Source organism: Mustela nigripes, chromosome 13 (assembly GCF_022355385.1).
Source record: "Mustela nigripes isolate SB6536 chromosome 13, MUSNIG.SB6536, whole genome shotgun sequence".
NCBI lineage: Eukaryota > Metazoa > Chordata > Mammalia > Carnivora > Mustelidae > Mustela > Mustela nigripes.
The window spans coordinates 67,099,961-67,121,651 of record NC_081569.1 but is presented as its reverse complement, the minus strand read 5'-3'; the positions used below and the strand labels follow the sequence as shown (position 1 = coordinate 67,121,651).

The window sequence follows — 21,691 nt, the reverse complement described above, 5'->3', positions numbered from 1 at the left end:
TCACGGCTTCCCACCGGAGTTGTGTACCATATGTCCTAATATCCCTGGAACAATGGAGCTAAATCTTAGCTCTTCTGCTTGGCTTTCCCGGCCATCTCAACAAAAAGAAAAGAGACCTTTTAACCTGCTGCTACCCAGCTTCCCCACGACTCCTAGTACAGATTGCCTTTCCTTTTAACCCTTTCATCAGATATCACAAAATAAAATCTCTCCTTCCAGCTTTATTTCTCCTGGCTACTAGTTTAGTATATTTATGGTGCATGAGTCATCAAGCAGCCGCCTGATTGGATAAAAACCAAGCACCCCTGAGACCATCAGTCAATTACGGCTATTCTCAGCTTCATTCACAGATTTATTAGCTTGCACACACACACAGAGAAATTCATTCAGCAAAGTTCATTCATAAAAATTTCAACACTCTGCATCATTCTGCACATCTCAGCCTTCTGCTGCCGACGGGTTCCTGAAAGAAGCTCTGAGCCGACTCCAGGAGGGAGGGAAGCTCAGAGCTAGGGTGGGCAGGCAGGGAGGGGAGCTGAGGAATACGGAGGGATCGCGAGTCCATGAAATAATGCGGAGCGCCGCGGGTCACTAGTACTTCTGGCTTGTGGCCCGGACGGGATGCGAGACAAGATCTTCCAAGAGAGGGCAGCCATCAGAATCGACGAACTCAGGCTGAGGGCGCCTACGCCTCTCCTAGACATCTTCTCTTTTTCCTTTTTTTAAATGAACAATCACTGGAACAAATAAAGGGTTAATAGGCCAGTCATTGCCCCGCCCTGTGAGAGCCGGAGGGAGCAGGTTTGAAAGTTCCTGTGTGCGGAAGGGAAGGCTGGGGGTGGGGGGCGCTAAATATTTCTGCAAGGCTCCCGCACAGCTCGCTGGCGATGCGGCGGGACGGGCTGGCCGGTGTTCGGCCCGATTCCGTGCCTGAGAGTTGGCCGTGAGCGATCCCCGCCACCGCGGGCCTGGGTCCAGGCGTTCCCGGCAAGGAATCCAAGGCGAGAACACCGAGTGCTGCCGCTGGGGCCAGGGAGGGACTGAAATCAGCCGGGGAGTTGTTTTCCCCCGGGCTGTCACCCAGAAGGGTCCGGCAGCCGAGGTGGGCGAGGGACAGTGCAGAGTTGGAGAGGTGGCTGCCGCGAGTTGCATGGGGCATTGAGGCATTCGCTTTCCGTTCCGTTTATCTAGCAGACGACGAGGCGATTTATGCAACAGTATCCTGTTTCAGCACTGCCAAGGCTATGCGAAAACGCGGTCAGGACAGCCTGGCAGGACTTGTGCTGTATGTAGGACTCTTCGGGCACCCCGGCATGCTGCACAGGGCCAAGTACAGCCGCTTTCGGAATGAGTCCATCACGTCCTTGGACGAAAGCAGCCCCGCAGGCTCCGTGGGGAACAAGGGCTCGCCTCAGCCTCCCTACCCCACCCTGGCACCTCACCTGCCGGCTGCTGAAGATGCCACCTTGGCGTCCCAGGAGAGCCCCACCCCACTGTGCACCTTGATCCCTCGCATGGCCAGCGTGAAGCTGGCCAACCCGGCCACCTTGCTGAGTCTGAAAAACTTTTGCTTGGGTACCAAAGAGGTGCCCCGGCTGAAGCTCCAGGAAAGCCAGGACCCGGCTCCCAGCAGCCCGGCTTCCCCTGAGACCGGTCTAAATAGGGCTGGGTCCGCACCTCCACCGCAGCCAGACCTGGTGGGGCACAGGGCGACTGTCTTAACTCCCGATGCCTGCCCCCTTCCTGGCCCTGGGGAGCCAACCCCAGGGAGCAGGCAGGACAGGCACTTTCTACAGCACCTGTTGGGGATGGGCATGAACTACTATGTGAGGGTAAGTCTATCTCCCTCTCTGTGCTCCTTCTAAGAACTCCGGGGAAGAGGGGCATCTTTCCTTCTGAAAAGGGCTGCACACCACCTAGCTGGGTTCTAGGTTTGGACGAGACATTGTGTAGCTGGACTGAGAGGAGGGGAGCTGGGTTATGAGTTTTCCTAGAAATATGTGGCTTGTACTGGAGTCAGACAACTTTCGATTCAGGGACATGAACTGCTGCTAACTTGTAGGTAGTATCCAGGGGGGAGGGACAGCTTTTGATGGAGATGACGAGATGGTGTCTTCTTGTCCCCCCCTGGACCTAGCATTCTGACCCAGAATGGTGAAGAATTTCTAATCTGTTTAGTGATTGAGACCTGCTAGACTCTATCAGCCACTGTATTGCAGTAGGGATTTCTGTGCTAGAGGAATGCATGATGTGTAAGGGACTTGAATTACTATTTTTAAAATGTAATTCAGCATTTAACAAGAACTTCTCAAAATGTGGCCATGTCTCTTTGCTTGTGCTAAGAGCTAGTCTTAGGTCTTTCGTGCTCCCCCCACCCCCACCCCACCTTGTCTTTATTGCCTATACTGCGGCAAGTGGGCCTTGTCCATGAGCTGCTGTGTGCAAAATCGGGGTCCTTACTGGCCTCCCATATGCCCTTGCTTCTTCCAGATCTGGGTGAGATTTGCCCCCTGCTCTTCTGGAGTTCACATTTCAGTCGAGGAAACCAACCAATGCACGAAATAATAAGAGAGCAGTAGTTAGTCACCGAAATCTAGTGTGAGAATGCTGAAGGAATTCAGGAAAAGGGAACGGTTGTTGTGGTCGGGGATTCATTTACAAGGGAAACCTTCAGAAGGTGTGTCTTGGAAGAGATATCAGAGCTGGATTGGCAGAAAGGAGGAGGTTCCTGGCGGGGCAAGAATAGGTGCCATCTGAAAGGCCCGTATCACGGTGGCAGCTGCGGGGGTGGATCTTACAGGCCAGGCTCAATGGAAGAGGGGGATGCTGGAGGGTCGTAGGTGATAGAGAGAGTGGCTGGCATATCACTGGTGCTCCAACAAATGTGAGTTGAATAGAGACAAATATGGATCCTGGGTCGCTTAGGGAAGAGGGAGCCATTGACTAAAGCCCTTAAATGTCAGAGGAGGAGTTGGTAAACCCTGTGACTGGTAAACAAGAACCCTCACTTGGTTTGTAGGCAAACTGGGACTTGATGAAAGTGGTTTCAAAAGGATCAGCCTGAATTGATCTGAGATGTCTGGAAATGGGGAGAAATTAGAGATTTGGGAGGCCAGTCGGAAAGCCGAGAGTTTAGGCGTGAAGGGATGGGAACGTGGCTTGACGTGGAGGTGTGAGGGAGGAGATGAAGACAAGAACCTCTGTGAGAAGATTCAGCAGCCGTGGGTGGTCCATCAGCCCATTTCAGCTCATGATCCAAACGGCAGAATAGTGGACGTTTCCTGAACAGTGGGTAGACCGGTGAGTTCGTCATTGTTGTCTATGGAGGTTCTGAGGAGGGAGATAGAAGCAGAGCGAGTTGGGAAGGGGTCACGCTATGTTTGCTTTGCACAGATGATCTTTAAAGTGATGGTACCTAAGGGCTAGTCATGGGTGAGTGAGCAGTCATGGAAGACCGGCACTCAGGTGAGAAGTCTGACACGAAGGTGCACATTTGAGAGATAACCAGTAACTAGCACCAACGGACAATTAAGATCTCAAGAAAGGGCAGACAATGAACGCTGAGAGAGTTCCAGGGAGGACAGGCGTGGGGCAGCTCTGGCACATGGATAAGTCCAACCTCTAAGGAAGATAAACTTAGGGGACATGCAGTTCTTGCTCTCCCCCAGACTGGCATGGCTCATAATGGGAATAGCTTCGTGTATCTACTAAAAGTTCACGGGCACATTCTCATTCGTCAGCCTAAGAGTCTGCCAGGCTCTAGTGGGAAAACGAGTGACCCCAGACCCATGCTCTCTGCACCCGCCTTCCCATGACCTAGACATCCTCTACCCTCTGCCCTGCCTTCCCTTCCCTTTTGTACCTCCTTCCACCTCCCCATATCCACACACCTGGACAATTTTGGATGTGAAGAGTTGCTGTATGTCCTCCACTTTCCCTAGGGAGTGTTTCCATTTTAGATTTTTAATGAGGACATCATCTGTCTTTTCGTGGTGATGACAACAGACCCTAGGGAAGGCACTGACCCCCATCACCCAGGTGGGCCACACTGTATTGCCAATAGACAGTGACATGAGACACCGGTTAACACTTCTCATAGGAGGTCAAAATATATGGAAGAGCCTACTTTGTTAATTTTTATAGAAGTCCCACTTTGAAAGATAGAAGGGACACAGAAGTTATCAAGTTCAATGCCTCTGTGGGGAAACTGAAGCCCAGAGGCGTGATTTTTTAAGGCTGCCAGGTGAGGCAAAAGGAGAGTTAGAACTCAAGTTTGCTGTGTGCTATTCTTTGCTCTTTTCACCACAGGTTTCCATCCTGGTTGAAATTCTGTTCCTCAGAATTTTTTTTTAAAGATTTTATTTATTTATTTGACAGACAGAGATCACAAGTAGTCAGAGAAGCAGGCAGAGAGAGAGGGGGAAGCAGGCTCCCTGCTGAGCAGAGAGCCCAATGTGGCACTCGATCCCGAGACCCTGAGATAACAACCTGAGCCAAAGGCAGAGGCTTTAACCCACTGAGCCACCCAGGCGCCCCCTCAGAATTCTTTTAGATATGAACCCATTTAAAAAATGAAATGCCAACCTATTAATCTTTTTCTATTGCCAACCTATTAGTTTATAGTTAAAAATTATCATACCAAGTGCACCCAAATTGCAATTCCTGTATTCCCATCTGTAGAAAGATGCACGTAGGAAGATTTAAATCAAAAGTTGTTTAGGGGTACCTGGATGGCTCAGTCAGCTGAATATCTGACTGTTGGTTTTACCTCAGGTTGTGAGTTCAAGTCCTGAGTCTGGCTCAGTGCCCAGTGCAGAATCTACTTGTGATTCTCTCCCTCTCTTTCTGTCCCTCCCTCTACTTGCTCCTCTCTCTCAAATAAATAAGTAAATAAAATCTTTATAATATATTTATATAAAAGGTTTCTTAGTGATGATGGAATCAGAGCAGAGAAGTGAGAGAGATATTCTTGGTGGCTAGTGGACATAGAAGCAACTTTTGTAGGCAGGAGGTAGCTACACATTCTACTTCCTTATCCATATCATGTGACTTCTCTCCCTGCCCAAACTTATTTGTTTATTCATTCACTCGTTTATTCAACAAATATGTATTATGAACCCAGTATATGACTGGAACTCTTCCAAACCCTGGGGATACATCAGTGAATAAAAGAAAGCAGGTCTGAGCCCCATGGAACTCATATTCTCATGAGTAGAGAGGGGCCCTGATTGAGTAAACAAGTAAATACAATATGTCACACGTACTAAGTGGTAGGGAGAGCAATAAAACAGTGGAAGTAAAGAAAGGCAGTTGTACTGCATTCCTTTTGGGGCAAAATGACAGAGTTGTAGTTACTCTTTGTTTTATTTTCTTACATCTTTTATCTTTACGATAGGAACTGTATTTGCCTTCTGCTCTAAGTTAGATTTGACTTTGGGTTAAATAGAATTTTAAATTAAAGATTTATTTATTTATTTGAGAGAGAGAGAAACAGAGAGCAAGCCTACAAGTGTGAATGGAGGAGGGGCAGAAGGAGAGAATTTTCAAGCAGACTCCCCGCTGAGTGAAGAGCCCAATGCAGGGCTCCATCTCATGACCCATCAGATCATGACCTGAACTGAGACCAAGAGTTAGGTGCCCAACCGACTTAGTCACCCAGGTGTCTGTAAATATCATTTTTAAAAAAAATTTTATTTACTTATTTGACAGTGAGAGATCACAAGTAGGCAGAGAGGCAGGCAGAGAGAGAGGAAGGGAAGCAGGCTCCCTGCTGAGCAGAGAGCCCGATGTGGGGCTCTATCCCAGGACCCTGAGATCATGACCAGAGCCGAAGGCAGCGGCCTAACCCACTGAGCCACCCAGGTGCCCCTCATTTTTTTTTTTAATTGACTGTTCATTCGGTCTTACAATATAGAGTCAGTTATACAGCTGAAAATGTATTATAAGTTCTGAACACCTATTTTTGAGTCACTTTCATTTAAGCTCAGACCTTGAACCCTCTGAAGATCTTTCAGGGAAGTTAGGCCAGCAAGCTATTATTTGAGAGATACCAAGCCAGAAGTGGGACAACCAGACCCAGGTCTGAGCAAAGCAGTGAAGTGAGTGGAGTCCCTGACATGGTGCCAATTAGTGACTTTTGTTCCCCCCATAAGGTTAAGTCTTATTTCTTTAGGAGGTTCTCAAGTCACTTTATCTGTCACTCAACATTCACTCAGAGGTCTCTCCATTGCCCAATATAGTCCGTGGCAAGTACGGAAAATACACAATGTGACCAGTGCTCTCATCTCTAGAAGGAGAGGACTGCTCTATAGGGCCTTGAAGCCCCCCCCCCCCCATTTAATGACTCTAGCATCTTTCTTCATATGGAAGAGATTTAAAACCTTAGTTCCCATTCCGATTCCCAACCCTCAAATTGCTTCTGATTTAGTTGAGAGCTAAATGAAGCAGAGGCAAAGAAACCAACTGAGCCATAGTGGCCATATGCCAGTAGGGCAGTTCTGATGCTAGTTCTCCAAGGGAGGCTGCATTCTCCAAATGCTGACACCAAGCCCTCCAAAGTATCTTCTCTACTATCTCTATTATCTACTCTCTATCTTCACGCTTTCCATGGCAAGTTAATAGCAAACAGGGTTCAAATCAAGATTTGTCTCATCCCGGTGCTTATCTTCTTCCCACCATCTGACTCTACCTTGGACCAAGACGGGTGGTCCTGAAAGCTTGTGAATGGGAGAGCCCAGACGAAGGGCCACACAGATGAATGCACGACAGCTTTATTACAGGACCGACCCCCAGACCTTTCCTCGTTGCATTTATTTGCACGATTTCCGTCTCATCACTTCAGCCCAACCCACCCCAATGATTTCCCCAGGTTGTGTTAATTCACTAAGGTGTCTGTGACAAATATAATAAACTAGGTGGCTTATGCTGCAGAAATCTATTCTTTCAAAATTCTGGAGGCTGGAAGTCTGAAATCAAGGCCTTGGCAGGGTGAGGCTCTCTTGGAAGTCTCTAAGAGAGGATTCTTCCTTGCCTCTTCCAGCTTTGGGTGGTTGCCAACAATTCTTGGCATTTCTTGACTTGGAGAAACATCGCTCTAACCCCTGCCTCTGTTTTCAGCATGGCTTCCTTGCCGACGGGACCATCTCCGAATTTCCCTCCTCTTATAAAGATACAGGTCATTGGACTTGAGTCTTCGCTGATCCGATATGTCCCCATCTTAACTTGATTATATCTGCTTCCAGATAAGGTCACCTTCATAGATCCATTTAATTTGGGGGTGTTGTAGTTCAAGCCATAACAGTCCCCAAGAACACGTATCGCAATGTGTTTGCCCACAGAAGTGTTCTTGTCTATTGGGCTCGTCAGCTTTGTGTGCAAATATGAATTTATGTTGAGGAATTTATTTACTTCCTTTGTAAATTTCAGAGCCTCCTCTTATCATCCATCCTTTCTTGTCTAATGGTATGGCTTATTACTGAGCCAACAGACTAGTATTGTCTATTGTCTGTTGTGTAGACTCGACGTAGTCCACAGTACCACGTTGCTCTGTTTGCCCCAAGGATCTTTCACACGGGGCAGCACAAGTCTAAGAGTTATGAGATCTGCATTAATCTAATGGTTCTGGTGCTAACCAGCTGCCCTTATGTGAGTCATTTCACCTCTCTGGGCCTCATTTTCTCATATTTAAAATAAGAGATTTGAGCAAAATGCTGCCTAAGAACCTGAGACTCTAGGTCTCCTTTCCCGTTGGTCTATTAGGATCTCTTTTGCTTAGACAATGGATTCAGGTCAGTTTCCTAAAGGAAGTCATGTTTAACATCTTTGTGTTAATAGAGGGGAAAAGAAATGTCTTGAGCACCCTCTTACCAACACAGAGCTGGCTTCACCAGTAAAGTAGAAAGGGGTGTGTTATACTGGCCTGGACACAGGTGCTCAGTTCTAGAGAGTTGGTGTAAGAGAAATCAGGTCGTGGAAAAACATCCAAGTGTAGGATTCCAGGGAGGAGTGGAGGGCAGGCTGATCCAAGAGGCAGGCCAGGGTGAGTGATGGTAGCAGGGCTCATGGCGTACATGGTCCAGCCAGCCAACCTGAGGACTGTAGGAACAGCAAAAGTAACCCTTCTCTATTCTCTCTGGAGAGAAGTGCTAAAAGAAAAAGGCCCTGCCACACAAAGAGACAGTCTAGTAACCCTAACCTTGAAAGAGGGAGATTTATAACTCTGGGAAACCCCTGAAGAGACAGTCCCACGATTTATGCAAAATAAAGGCAGACCTGAGTGGTGTAGGTCAGGCCATCATGGGTAACAGATGGCTTTCTGCCTCTGTGTGCTGCCCTTTTTTCTAAGTTATTGGGGGCTAAAAGGGTGGTCATATGGCTGGGAGGAAATACTTCCATCGAAGACTGACAATTTGTCATTCAGGGTGTTATATTTTCCTTTCTGTTTCTTGGAGTGAATGTAAAAGTAGATTCTCCTAGAATCTAGAAAAATCCTGGCAGATTTGACCCATTGTTCCTGTTAATCCCCTTTTTATTTTTTTTTAATTTATTTTTACTTTTGAAAAGATTATTTATTTATTTATTTATTTATTTTGAGAGAGAAAGTGCACTTACAGGGAGAGGGATAGAGGGAGAGGGAGAGAAATCCCAAGCAGGCTCCATGACCAACATGGAGCCTGAAACTGAACTTGATCCCGGGACCCTAAGATCACCACCTGAGCCACCCAGGTGCCCCAGTGTTATTCCTTTTCAACTTTCACATATCCTCTAGTTCTTCCTACCCCTGAATACTAGAGCAGTACCTGGAAGAGAGAATCCTAGAGTTCCCCTAGTTCAAAATCTTCATTTTATAGTTGAGGAAAACAGAGGCTCCGAGATAGGAAGTAAGTTGCCCCAAGCCACACAGCTTCTAGTGGTGAAGCCCAGACAAGAACTCCCAGTTCTGTGTACAGCACGCTTATGTACCTCCGTCTTGCTTTACCTCTCCTCACTCCCTGAACTAAACGTTCTCTGCCAAATATCTCTGTTGAGGAAAATACTGTGTGTGCGCTTTTGTTTAAGAAGACCAGAATAAAAACTTTTTTTTCTAATAGAAAAATTGCCTTTCAAAAGCAACAAAACGGAAAAAGTGAGGCAGAGTGGTAAGGAGCCCCAAATGCCTTAGCTTTATCCATGTTTCCCCTTTTTGTTGAAGGCGGTCCCTGCCCATGGTGACATGTTGTGGGACCAGGACTTCACGACATGCATGGACTGACATCTGTGAATTCCTCTTCCACAGCTTTTGGGGGATGACTTCCCTATTATGGCTTTTCCCCTTGCTTCCATTTTCCTGTTACTCCAAAGCCAATACCATGTTACTGTTGGCTGAACCAACCCTGTTTCCCAGTATGACAGTCCCATGACCTAAATCTAAATCTAAACCTTCACACAGCTCGGGAGGCGAGGACATTCTACACTCCCCTCCCCAGCATCAGGGATATGAGGTCCCTGGGGTTTCTTCCTCTCTCCTAAAAGATACCAAGCTTCAGATTTCGGTGAGTTGGGGGGCAGTGGAGGCGGAATGAGAGAGGTCTGGTCAGATCTGTTCAGAAGAATCAAGAAGAGGGTTACCGAAAGATGCAGGCCTTAGTGCAGCCCACAAATAGCCATTACAGGAAAAGATTCCATCTGAAATAGCAGAGTTTAGGGAGAGGGTATTTGGAAAAGTCAGTGCCTTCTGAGAACTGGATTTTCTATTGTGAACATTGACTGAAATCATATGAAACTTGTCAATATCATAGAAGTGACAAGCAAGTATACATTTGTAACCGTAAACTCAGGTGTACAAGAAATGTCATTACAAATGTATTTTAAAAAAAATCACATGAAATCTGACACCAAGCCCTTTCTTGCTTGGCCGGCAGTATTTCAGTTTTGGTCATTATTCATCCTCCAACCTCTAATCATAATCACATAGTGAATCGGGAGGCTTATTTTGCACCCCTGAATAAGGAAAGGCCTCTGACCTTCAGTTCATGGTATAGAATATTGATAGTCCCCTGAAGACAGGAGGCGCTCCTATGACTCGACCTCCATTTGCACACTAGAATCCTCACCCATTCTGAGAGCCCCTTGCTGAGAATCCAGCCCCTCCAGCTCCCCCTCAAGCCATTCCCCTTGCTAAGACTTGCCACTTCCCCAGGGCTTGGCCAGAATGCAGTTTGAGGGTCTGGAATGCTGAGAGACTCACCGGTATCAACTGCCCATCCTCCTCCCATCACTGACCCTGCAGAATCAGGAGGACAGATGGCTTAAGCAAGTTAATGGGAAACCCAGAAGCAGCCAGCAGCCAGAGGGGGCACTGATGGAGGGAGGGCACAACAGAGGGGCAGGAAGGAAAGTACACAGCCCACCGACAGAGGCTGAGCAAAAATGGAATGAAGTTTAAAGAGTTGCCCCCATTTGTCAGGGTCAGACACTGGCAGGCAAGGGCTCTGACGGAAAATGAAGCTGAAATTTCTTGGGAGGAGTTGGACATTACACTGCCTGTGGGAGGTTGAGGGGACTGAGAGATGGAGGCAGGGGGAGGGCGGAGAGAGAGAGAGTGGAAGAAGAAGGCATAGTACAGGCAGTGTCCTATCCAGAAAAGAATCTGGAGCACCGAGGTCATAAAACCAACAGTTTAATGTCACGTTTTATTTGGTCAGATTAGAAGAAAGGGGTTTTGTTTTTGTTTTTGTTTTTGTTTTTTTGTTTTGTTGCCAATTTTTAAGAATTCCATATAAAATTCTGGATTTCTAGCTTCTCAGGAGAGCCAATAGCCTTGGACAGGTCATTCCACATGCCAGCGGATGACCAGAGCTGGCCAGTAAGGCACAGGCCCACCCAGTTTCAACCCCCTGTCAACCCCCGAAGGTGACTGGGTTTACATACCCACCTGTGGCATCAGAATGGGAAGGTACTCCAGCGCCCTTTGTCTTTCATTTTCCAATGTGGAATATCTGGGAAAGAAGCTGAGAATGTCTTACTCTTGGGCAGCATACCAGGACTTCTTTGTGTAACGGGACAGAGTCGAGAGGATGAGCGAGCCCATGAGAGACACGTTGCCTTCCCAACTCAGAGAGCCTTTGCCCATTTTAGCGAAGTTGCAGAGTTTTGTTTTGTTTCGTTGTTTTTTTAGATTTTATTTATTTATTTGAGAGAGAGAGAGAAATAGAGAGAGAGAGAGAGAGAGAGAGTGGACAAGTAAGCAGAGCAGCAGGCAGAGGGAGAGAGAGAAGCAGGTTCTCGGCTGAGCAGGGAGCCCAATGTGCGACTCGATCCCAGGACACTGGAAACATGACCTGAGCCAAAAGCAGCCACTTAATCAACTGCTACCCAAGGGCCCCAAGTTGCAGAGTTTTAAAAGATAATGGAGCTCCAGGATGGGCACAGGCCATCCCTATTTTGTGAAGACATGGGTCAAATTTTGTTTGTAGTCAGTTCTTTGAGACAATGAATTTTTCCAGGGAAACAGTGTTAAAAATTGATAAGCTTTTTCCTATAGTGAGAGAGAGAATTAAGTGGAAATATATATATCTACATATAGATATATAGATATATACACATAGTAGGTCCCAGGTAGAGGGAGGAAAACACACTTTTAAAGGGCCAAGAGTGCTTTTGGGCACAAATACATTGAAATAGGCTAAACTTGACTCCACGGTTTCACTGTGTCCCCTTGGCATCCTCGCTCCTGGCCAGCAGCGCTGCCCTGGCAGACCTTCCTTCCCTGGTCCTTCCCTGTGGTACTCCCCAGGGCAGGCCTGCCCGCCTCTCTCAGTTGCCCCCGCCCGCCTCCCTGTTGTTGGCTTCCCTCCCCGCTCAGCGCAGCAGACTGAAAGCTTGCATTTTGGAAAGAAATCTCTTTACTTCATTCACTCTTTTTTTTTTTTTAAGATTTTATTTATTTATTTGACAGACAGAGATCACAAGTAGGCAGAGAGAAGAGGAAGCAGGCTCCCCACTGAGCAGAGAGCCCGATGCGGGGCTCGATCCCAGGACCCTGGGATCATGACCTGAGCCGAAGGCAGAAGCTTAACCTACTGAGTCACCCAGGTGCCCTCATTCACTCTTTATTGTAGTGTTTCTCAAAATTTCCTTAGGGCTACCGATGGCAGTGAAAAATGTTCGTCAGAAATGCAGACTCACAGGGCCCTCCTAAAGTTTCTGCGTCAGAATCTCTGAGGCTGGGGCCCAGAAACCTGTGTGATTGACACACTGTGTGAATCACATACTCACTGTGTGATTCTGAAGCGTACAAAGCTCAAAAATCTCTGCCGAGTCCATTTGGTGCAGTGGTTTTCAACAGCGATGATTGTACTACTCAGGGGACATGTGGCGATGCCTGGACACTTTTTAGTGACCATAACTGGTGAAGCAGTGGAGGCTACTGGATTGAGTGGCCAGAGGCCAGGATGCAGTTACACATGCTACAGGGCATAGGACAGTCCCCGCAACAAAGGATTCTCAGGCCCTGCTGGCGGGTGGGACAGAGGCTGAGCAGCTCTGAGGCAGTGGAGGAAAGAGTGCCACCTTGGGATGTACATTCGGAGGTGATGGTGGATGGAAGCATGAACAGTTGATTGGTCATTTGGCTTTTGAAAACTCTAACCTAAGCTCTTTCTAATTGTCTCAAGTTTTCTTCTTTCTCCTCTTTAATTCCACAAATTCTTTAAAAATTATAGTTCACTTCCTCACCCCCCCCCCCCCCCCCAGCCACACAATATTCCCGAGGCTTCCAACTTCAGGATCTCAAGGGATGGAACTGAGATCAGCCGTGTCCAAAGTCACAGCAGGCCGACCCTGACTCAGGTGCAGTCTGGGCTAAATGGCACTTACAGGCTAGCTTGGTATCCTAACCATGGTCTCCTACCATTACTGGTACCTTCATTTCCATAGGGAAGGGCATTAACAGTTTTAGCAAGTAACTTACCAGTAAGTTTTAAGAACAGGGCCTATCTTGGGGTTGGAAACTTCCTTTAGTTAGAGGCAAAGAAGTGCCAGAAAGCAAACAACTTGAGGAAAAAGATCATGTGCTATAAGGACAACCCCAGAAATTGAATTTTTTTCCCCCTCAATGTCATCTGATGATCATTTATATGAATCATTCATTAGGAAATGGTAAAATATATAGTTCAGACATAATATTTTTCTTAGCCTAGTGCCAACTCCAGGTCCTGGAAAAGCACTGCCCCCCCCCCCCCTCAGTTCCTCTGTCCTCTGGACTTGGGTGCAGACTGATACATTGACTTCAAAGTTCTGTTTCATTTTGAGTTAAGCTACCCAAGGTCACAAGGCTCTTCAGCATAGAGCAAGGACAAAAACTTAAGTCTCTCAACTCCCAGGAGGGTTCTCTTTTCACTAGCACGGTGAGTAAGATATAATTCTTGCATGAGGAGGTTACAGTGTGAAAAGGGAACAAAGACATCCACACAAATTACTGTAACGTAAGGCAATGCCTTGTAAATGACACCAGAGTGGTCCAAGTAAAGTATGTGGGATATCATGGAGGAAAGGGCACTTCTTCCTTTTGAGATGATTAGGGAAGTTTTCATGAGGGAGGAGTCGTTTTAATTGAGTCTTGAGAAATGGGTAGAGTTTCCATAAGCAGAGATGCAGGACGAACATTCTAGGCAAAGAGAATGACAAGAGCGAAGGCATAAAGGTAGAAAAGCAGAGGATGTACTTGGAGAACCGTGAGTGATTTGACTGAGTTGGACAGTGCCTGAGCTATATGTAGGAGATCAGCAGAAAATAAGTCAGACTGAGGCTAGAATAAACTTGTGTAGTATCTGAAAAGTAGGGTTTTCCAAGAGAAAACAGAACTTTGACAAACTCGGAGCTGTGTTTTACAGAGATCACGGGCTACCGTGTTCAGAGAGGATCCAAGAGGAGGGACACTGGGCAAAGTGAGGCCTGGTGAGAAGCAGTGTAGGAGCAAAAGCAGTGGCAGGAGGAGTGAGGGCAGATTTGAGGCCCTTTAGGGGAGGAAAGGGAGAGACAGAAAGCGTTTGGGGGTGAAAGGTGAGTTTCCATTCTGCAGGTCATGCATTCAAGGAAACCTCAAAGCATCCAGGTGGAAATCTCCAGCAGAAAAGAGAATAGTTAGGACTGAGGAGAAGCTATATCTGTTGCTGTTGTCATCTAGGCCCAGGGAATGGACAAGGCTACTAAAGGGAGCCGGCAGAGTGCAGGGGAGAGGGCTTTGGCATGTGACCCTTTAGGTGCTCTGTGGAGAGAGAAGAAAAGGCACTGGAGACAGAACTAGCTGAGTGAGGAGCAGGATGGGGAGAAGACAGAGTCATCCGGGGAGGAGGGGAGAGTTTTGAGAAGGATGTTGGACAAAACAGCAGCAAAATCTGGGAAACACTCAAGGAAAATGGGACCTGCAAAAGCCAGAGGATTGGCCTCTGATTTTCTTACTCCCCTCTCCACGAAGATTTTCCGTTGAGCTCTTGCAGACCACGCTTGTCGCTGGATAGACCTCATCTACACTCTCTCTGCTTGCCCTCTCCTTAAGTGGTATCTCCCAGATGTCCGAGCCAGAAGTCCAAGGCATGTCTATGTCGCTTGCCATCACACTCCTCGCAGTCTTTAGTTATCAAGCCCTGACAATCCCACCCATATGACGTTTCTCCTACACATCCATTTCCCCCCATCCCCACTGCAGTTTCTAAGTTGAGGATGAGAGTAGGCAGCATTTTCAAACTTGCTGGCCAGCTTCTTACTGGTCTACTCTTTCCTCTACTATTTTGTGAAATGCACTTTGCAAAACACTGCCATTGAAGCTTCTGGTTGCAACTAGGAGATGGATGGATGATCCTAATACGAGGTGGAAAGTGATACATACCTGTAGAAAATAGTGTGATGCAATGATGTCATGAGCTCTAGGAGGTAGAAGAGGCTTCTAGCTGGGTGCTCAGGGAGGGTTTCCAGGGGAGAGGGCATTTCAGATGGCCCCTACAGATTAAATAGAAGTTTAACCACAAGGAATATATAGTAATAAGGGGTATTGCAGTTGGAGGGAGCATAGGTAAGGAAATGGAGGTAGATATAATCAAGAGCACTGATTTTAGTTTGGTTAGAGTAGCGACTGCTTGGAAAAGATTGGTGGATAATATTAAGACTTGAGCCAGCTTTTAACAGTCCTTTCATATCAGACTGAGGAGTCTGAGCAGAGGCATGGGGATCTCTTTGTGTTAGAGAAGGAGTGTCTGGAAGGGGGGAAGCCCTTTCGAAGGCTATTACAGCAATAGTTAAGGGGAGAAGTGTCTATATGAGGGTCTTGACAGGGGAGTGAGATAAAGAAACACTGGTGGCAATATCACAGAAGAAAAATTTGATGATGCTGGCAAAGGAGGGCAGAATGCAATGCAACCCGTGTGAGATTTTGAGGTACAAGGCCTGGGGTGGACCAGTGAAAGGCACGGAGGACCCCGGGAGGAGAAGTGGTTTTGAGAGGGAGGGTAAAAGGTTCAGTATCCGACACAGAAAATCATCTAGACGAGAAGGTGGTGTCCAACAGGCCTGCAGAGTGGTCAAGCCAAGCAATTAGCCATCCTTATCTGACAAGCATCCCATTAAGGCAGAGAGATTTCAGGTGATTTTCATGAGTGGAAGAATAGAGTGTTTCTTAATACTACATAGTAGAAGGCCTCTTCTCTGATGGAAATAGTTCACATATACTTTTAATGTTTCAGTTAAACGTACATAAATATCCATTTGCGTTGTAGAGTCAAGGCTTTTTGTTGGAGTCTTCTAGAACGATGATCAATACCCCTTTCCTTGTTCTTGTATAAATTCTACCCATCATTCCTCACTTATAGTCCTATCATTGTCTTCAAAGGGATACAAGCTGTTAGGGAGCTCTTCAAAGTAAGCCGAGTGCAGAACGTTTCATTTCTAAAATCTTTCAGGTTTGTTTTATCCACATGTGGGTTAGATCTATTTTTTTTTAAGATTTTATTTATTTATTTGACAGACAGAGATCACAAGTAGGCAGAGAGGCAGGCAGAGAGACAGGAGGGGAAGCAGGCTCCCCGCTGAGCAGAGAGTCCGATGCGGGGCTCGATCCCAGGACCCTGAGATCATGACCTGAGCCGAAGGCAGAGGTTTTAACCCACTGAACCACCTAAGTGCCCCTAGATCTATTTTTTAAAAAAGCAACTTGCCTTCATAAAGTCTCTCTAAAACTTTTAATTTTCATAGAAATAACTACATTAAAAAAAAATAACCCGAAACTCATATATTTTCAGTTTGCTTACTATCTACTTAGATCACGTGACTTAAACAACAGTTACAACAGCCTTATACAGGTACAGCACCAACACACCCGGGTTCTTAGTAAGTCTACATTCCAAACTGTGGCAGCAGAAGGTTAGGCATCTCTCCTGGCTGGGGCAAGCCTGTGGAGTGGCAACCAGTTAGCAGAGTTTTATTGTTGTATTGTGTGCTAACAGCTCAACACCTTGGTTTGCTGCTCTGTCTCAGGTTACATTTCCAGTTTTTGTCATCACAGTGAGCATGTTGTAGATTCCAATTTTCCTTTTCCTACTAAACTTGACAACAACATCTTGCCCTTGAAGAGCAGACAGTATTTAATGAGTACTCTTGTACTTACTCTCCCAGTGGTTTCTGTTCAGGGAAAATGATAGATAGAGGGTGTCCCAAGGCAAATGAGAAAATTAAAAAAAAACACAGCAGGTATCCTGACTGCCCCAGCAGAATCCTCTCCAAGACCCTGTTTTCAGGAGCTGAAATTGAATCAGCAACTAGAAGACTACCTCTGGGGATGAAGGTTTAGATTTAGAAACACATCTGTGGCCTAAGACTTTCTCTTTTTATAAAGAAAACCAAAACATGTAAGGTTTGAGTTCCCCACACTGGGGTCAACATTATCTCCTGGATTACAACTCAGTGAAGAACCTCTGTTTTTGTTTCCCTTCATAACGACCGATCGATCTGCATGTTGTAGGGTGCCCTTTGCCACTCCGTCGCATTTTGTAAACATAAACAAAGACAATGAAGTTTGTCAGAAGGGCACATGTAATGTGTTCTCAGTAGCTTTTGTTTGTTGTTTGGAGAATATATAGATTTCTCTCAGGTGGGATAACATTAACCATGGGAAATACACTCCAGCAAAAAATGGGGCTCTACTCACCAGAATGGCTATGGCTTAACGCCTACTTACCCAGCAGTCCTAGAGATGTGAAGGCTCCACAATCCCGGTGAAGGAGACTGTTCTCTCACTTGTTTTTTTTTTTTTTTTTTTTTTAACTACAATAAGGGAGAAAGTCACGAGGGCTAACTTTTCTGAAGACTTTATTTAATCTAATCATTCTCAGTTGTATTTACTGAAATGTCGAAGTAATCCATACTTAATTTGGTAAAAATCAAAACAGTGAAGATAGAAGGTGAAGGTCCCTTTTCTAGAGTAATTACCCCTCCTGACAGTTTGTTTTGTTGGAGTCTTTCCAAATTCCTCCTAAGCACTGCGTATTTATATATACACATACACATACTGGTGTATGAGGAAGATTATAGTACGCATACTGTCCTGAAACATTCTTTCCCCCTCTTGGATGGGTAGATGGGGGCCCCCTCATGGGTCACTACAAGCTGACCCCCCAGGAGCAGCACAGTGTCCCAGAGAAAGGGCCAAACTTGTGGCCACTCCTCTAATGAGAGACAGTTCTCTGAGTTCCTGATCTTGGGAGGAGACCTTCATCTTCCTTGTGCTCTTCCAGTGTGCTTTCTTCTGTTCCTCAGCTTCTTCCTCACCTGTATGAAGCTGGAGATAGGGGCTCTCAGTACGAGGGGATCCTGGTCCTCAGGTTAGGAGAACACTCTTCTACTTATTATGTAGCTAGAGATGCTGGGATCCATCAAGATAGACCATTTCCCTCGCAAAAGTAAGAGAGTCTTAAGTCAGATTGGCCACTGTGCAACAACGCTCGCCCCCCGCCCCCAGTATGTGGGTGCATATCTGCACAGGTAAGCCTGTGTGTTGTTTTAGAAAACAAAGCCTAAAGTTTTGTCTGATGTATTTCTCTGAAGGAATAATACTGGAATTAAATAAATTCTTTTACTGGCATTCTAGTATACAGACTAGCTTATTTAGGGTCAGAAGGGATGGTATCCTTTTAGGATCTTGATGTCTTGTTCACCCTTCAACTTCCACTCAACTTCTAGAAGTCAAACTAGTTGTGTGTGACATCCCGTGAGCAGCTGAGAGAAGGTGCTGACTGTGAAGGAGTATTCCTGGGCAGACAGGGTCCACTCTCTTCTGCCTGCAGACATAAGGGGCTTTGCCAGAGAGCATGAGACCTGGTGCCTCAGCCAGGAGTCTTCCAGGGATGGGGAAGAGGAGAACCCTGACCAGAGGCTCATCCATTTTTGTGCTGGTTTTCTTTTGTTTTCTGAAATGATGTTTAAAGAGACATATTCTGGCATTTCCAAGACATCCTTGGAAAGACTTTTTGATTTGAAAAGAAAATATCTTGGAAGTCCTGAAAGTTTGGAGTAAATGTCTGAAACTTTCAAGACACCTAACTGCATCCCCTACCCCCAACTAAATAATGTCTGAATAATTACCCCCAACTAAGTAAATGTCTGAAACTTTCAAGACATCTAACTGCATCCCCTACCCCCAACTCCCCAGCATTTACATTGTGGATAGACAGCCCATGGGAGCCAACACATGGCTGTCTACATAATGCTGGACTCTCAGGCCCCGTCTAAGTTATTTCAAGTATCTCTTCTTAATCCCTTTAAATACAGAGATGAGTTTAAAAAAAAAAATATGTTAACCCATCTGGAGTAGCTATAAGCTGTTCCCTGAAAAACAAAGAAACCTTTATTCAACACCAGATCTTTCATTCTTTATCTTTCATGACAAGTTGCAAAATTCTGGTGAGATAAAGGCCCAGACTGCAAGCACCTGATTCTTGTGCCTGGTCCAGCTGTAGGAAGGACTTGTGGAGGGAATGGGCAGGACATACACAGAGAGCCAGACAGAGGACTGGGAGGGGAGGAGGGAGCCGTGCAGCCAACCCCAACGTGGAGCAAACGGAAGGGATCTGGCCCAGGATGTGTGGCAAGCTTCCAGATCTCCCTTTGCAACATATAAGAATCAGATTTCCTCAAGAGGCTATTCCCTGTGAAAAGAAGGAGGAAAAGGGGATGGGGGAGGGGAGGGAATGGAAGGGGAAGGAAGATGCAGGATGAGGTAGGAGGTGGGCGTGGCTGTGGGAGGTCCTTGGGTCTTGGCAGGGTGTGAGTATCCATCCCAGAGGCCTCCAGGAAGCATCATGGGTGTACTCACGGGCCATATTTTTATTAGGATTATACCCTACTGACTTCTAGAAAGGTTTTGAGGTGGCTCACCTGCTAGTGAGTTAATGCTTCCTACACATACTGAACAACTCTGTGGGAGTGAAAGGACAGAAAGTCTGTGAGTCATCGCCCAACTGTTCAAGTGAGTTAAGAGGGGGGCTGTTTCTCCTGAATGAGATGCCCACAGACACTGTCAACACCCACCGGTAGGAATCCTGATACAGTCAACTCATTTAGTTGACATCACCAGGAAATCATTGAATTTTTCACATAACTGAAGCTTCTCCCTTTAGAAGTCAGTCTTCTAAAACTTAAAATACTTTACATGGAAACCTCTGCATAATGAAGATTGTATGCTCCTTTTCTTCAGAGATGGTTGATGACTGAAAGAAAAAAAAAATTTGGAAGGGGGAGGGAAAGGCCAGATTTTTTTCTTCAGATCTATGGTTTATTTTTTATAGCAGTTTTATTGAGATACAATTTGTATACCATAAAATTCGCACTTTAAGTGTACAATTCAGGTTTTTTTGGGGGGGCGGTTAGTATATTCACAGACTTGTTCAACCATAACCACAATGAGGTTCTATTTTATTATTATTTATCTTTTTGAGAGAGAGAGTATGTGCTGGCGGCAGAGGGCCAGAGGAAGATAGAGAATCCCAAGCAGGCTCCATGCCCAGCAAGGAGCCCAACATGGGCCTCGATCTCACGACTCTTGAGATCATGACCTGAACCGAAATTAAGAGTCAGCCGCTTAACTGACTGAGCCAAGTGGGTGCTGCACCATGATTAGGTTTTAGAATATGTTTATCACTCCAAAAAGAAGCCAGGTACCTGTAAGTTCCCTACCTCTGCCCCACAGCCCCCAGCAGCCATGAATCTACTTTCTGTCTCTCTAGATTTGGCTGTTTGGGGTATTTCATATAAATGGAATCATATAATAGGTGGTCTTTTGTGTCTAGTGTCTGTCACTGAGCAAAATATTTTCCAAATTCACCCATGTTGCAGCACCTACCGATAGTAGGTGAATTCCTTTTCACCTTTTTGGTGAATATACCACATTCCTTTTATGGCTGAATATACCACATTTTGTTGTTGCATTCACCAGCTGATAGATATTTGAGTTGTTCCCACTTAACAGTTATAATGAATAATGCTGCAAGGAGCATTCATGCATAAATGTGTGTGTGGACATGTGTTTACAACCTTCTTTGGTCTGTACCTGTGAATGAATACAGGTTGGAATGGAACTTCCTTTTTCTTCTGGTGGAAATGGAGTCTTCATTCGAATCATCGTGATGCTATCATTTCTTGGCTTTTTGGGTAACATCAGGTGTAGCAGTCATGATGCTGTAATGAGACCCAAGGTATACCGGCCAGAGCTGGTAATTGTACTGGCTACTTGCCTCTGCGTACTGAGTCCCCTAATCTCTGAGCTTTCTGAACGTATGTGTCTATATTTCTACAATTTTTCAGATTCCTTGTGTTCAAGGAGCTGTGCCTGTTTGCTCTTGGTAGTAAGCCTGTCTTTGAGAGAATTCAACATTTCAGTTTGAGGTTCTGGCCTTCTGAGAGGACAACCTGTTAACACTGTATCTAAATCAAGAGTAAATTCTCTCTAAATGAAGGACTAAGATGCTCTCCTTAAGAGAAAAACACGGACAGAAACTTTAGGGTTTGGCTTAATTTTAAAATAGGTCTTCATTTGGGATATCTGGATGGCTCTGTTGGTTAAACATCCGACTCTTGATTTCGACTCAGGTTGTAATCTCAGGGTCGTGAGTTCGAGTCCCACATTGGGCTCCTCACTGGGCGGGAAGTCTGCTTAAGATTCTCCCTCTCCGGGGTACCTGGGTAGCTCAATGGGTTAAAGCCACTGCCTTCAGCTCAGGTCATGATCCCAGGGTCCTAGGATCAAGCCCCACACCAGGCTCTCTGCTTAACAGGGAGCCTGCTTCCCCTCCTCTCTCTCTGCCTGCCTCCCTGCCTACTTGTGACCCCTCTCTGTCAGATAAATAAATAAAATCTTAAAAAAAAAAAAAAAAAGATTCTCCCTCTCCCTCTGCCTCTCTCCCACCCCTGCTTGCTCAACCATGCGCTCTCTCTCTCTCTTTCTCAAAAAAAAAAAAAAAAAAAAATCTCTTCAGTCACTTACTTCTGTATTTTTACCAATGTTTAGGACACTTGAAGTTTTTAAGGTGTTAATCTATTAAGCTACATTCAGATAATAGGGATTTGGGAAAATCTGTTAATGAGCTACTAAACTGATTCTAGTCTAAAACCTGTGCTTAGAGCTCTCACTTGGTCGGAAGGGAGCCACAGAGGAACCCTGACTTCTCGA

The 21,691-nt window shown here is 45.9% G+C and overlaps 1 protein-coding gene across 1 annotated transcript in view; it reads left to right on the top strand.

The window, feature by feature from the left end:
* The first annotated feature begins 555 nt into the window (after positions 1-555).
* SHC4 (SHC adaptor protein 4) overlaps positions 556-21,691 on the top strand; it is a 135,039-nt gene continuing 113,903 nt past the window's right edge. The window contains exon 1 of the mRNA XM_059372782.1: positions 556-1,832. Coding sequence (XP_059228765.1) covers positions 1,245-1,832 — 588 coding nt within the window. The 5' untranslated portion in view covers positions 556-1,244. The remainder of the gene's footprint in view (positions 1,833-21,691) is intronic.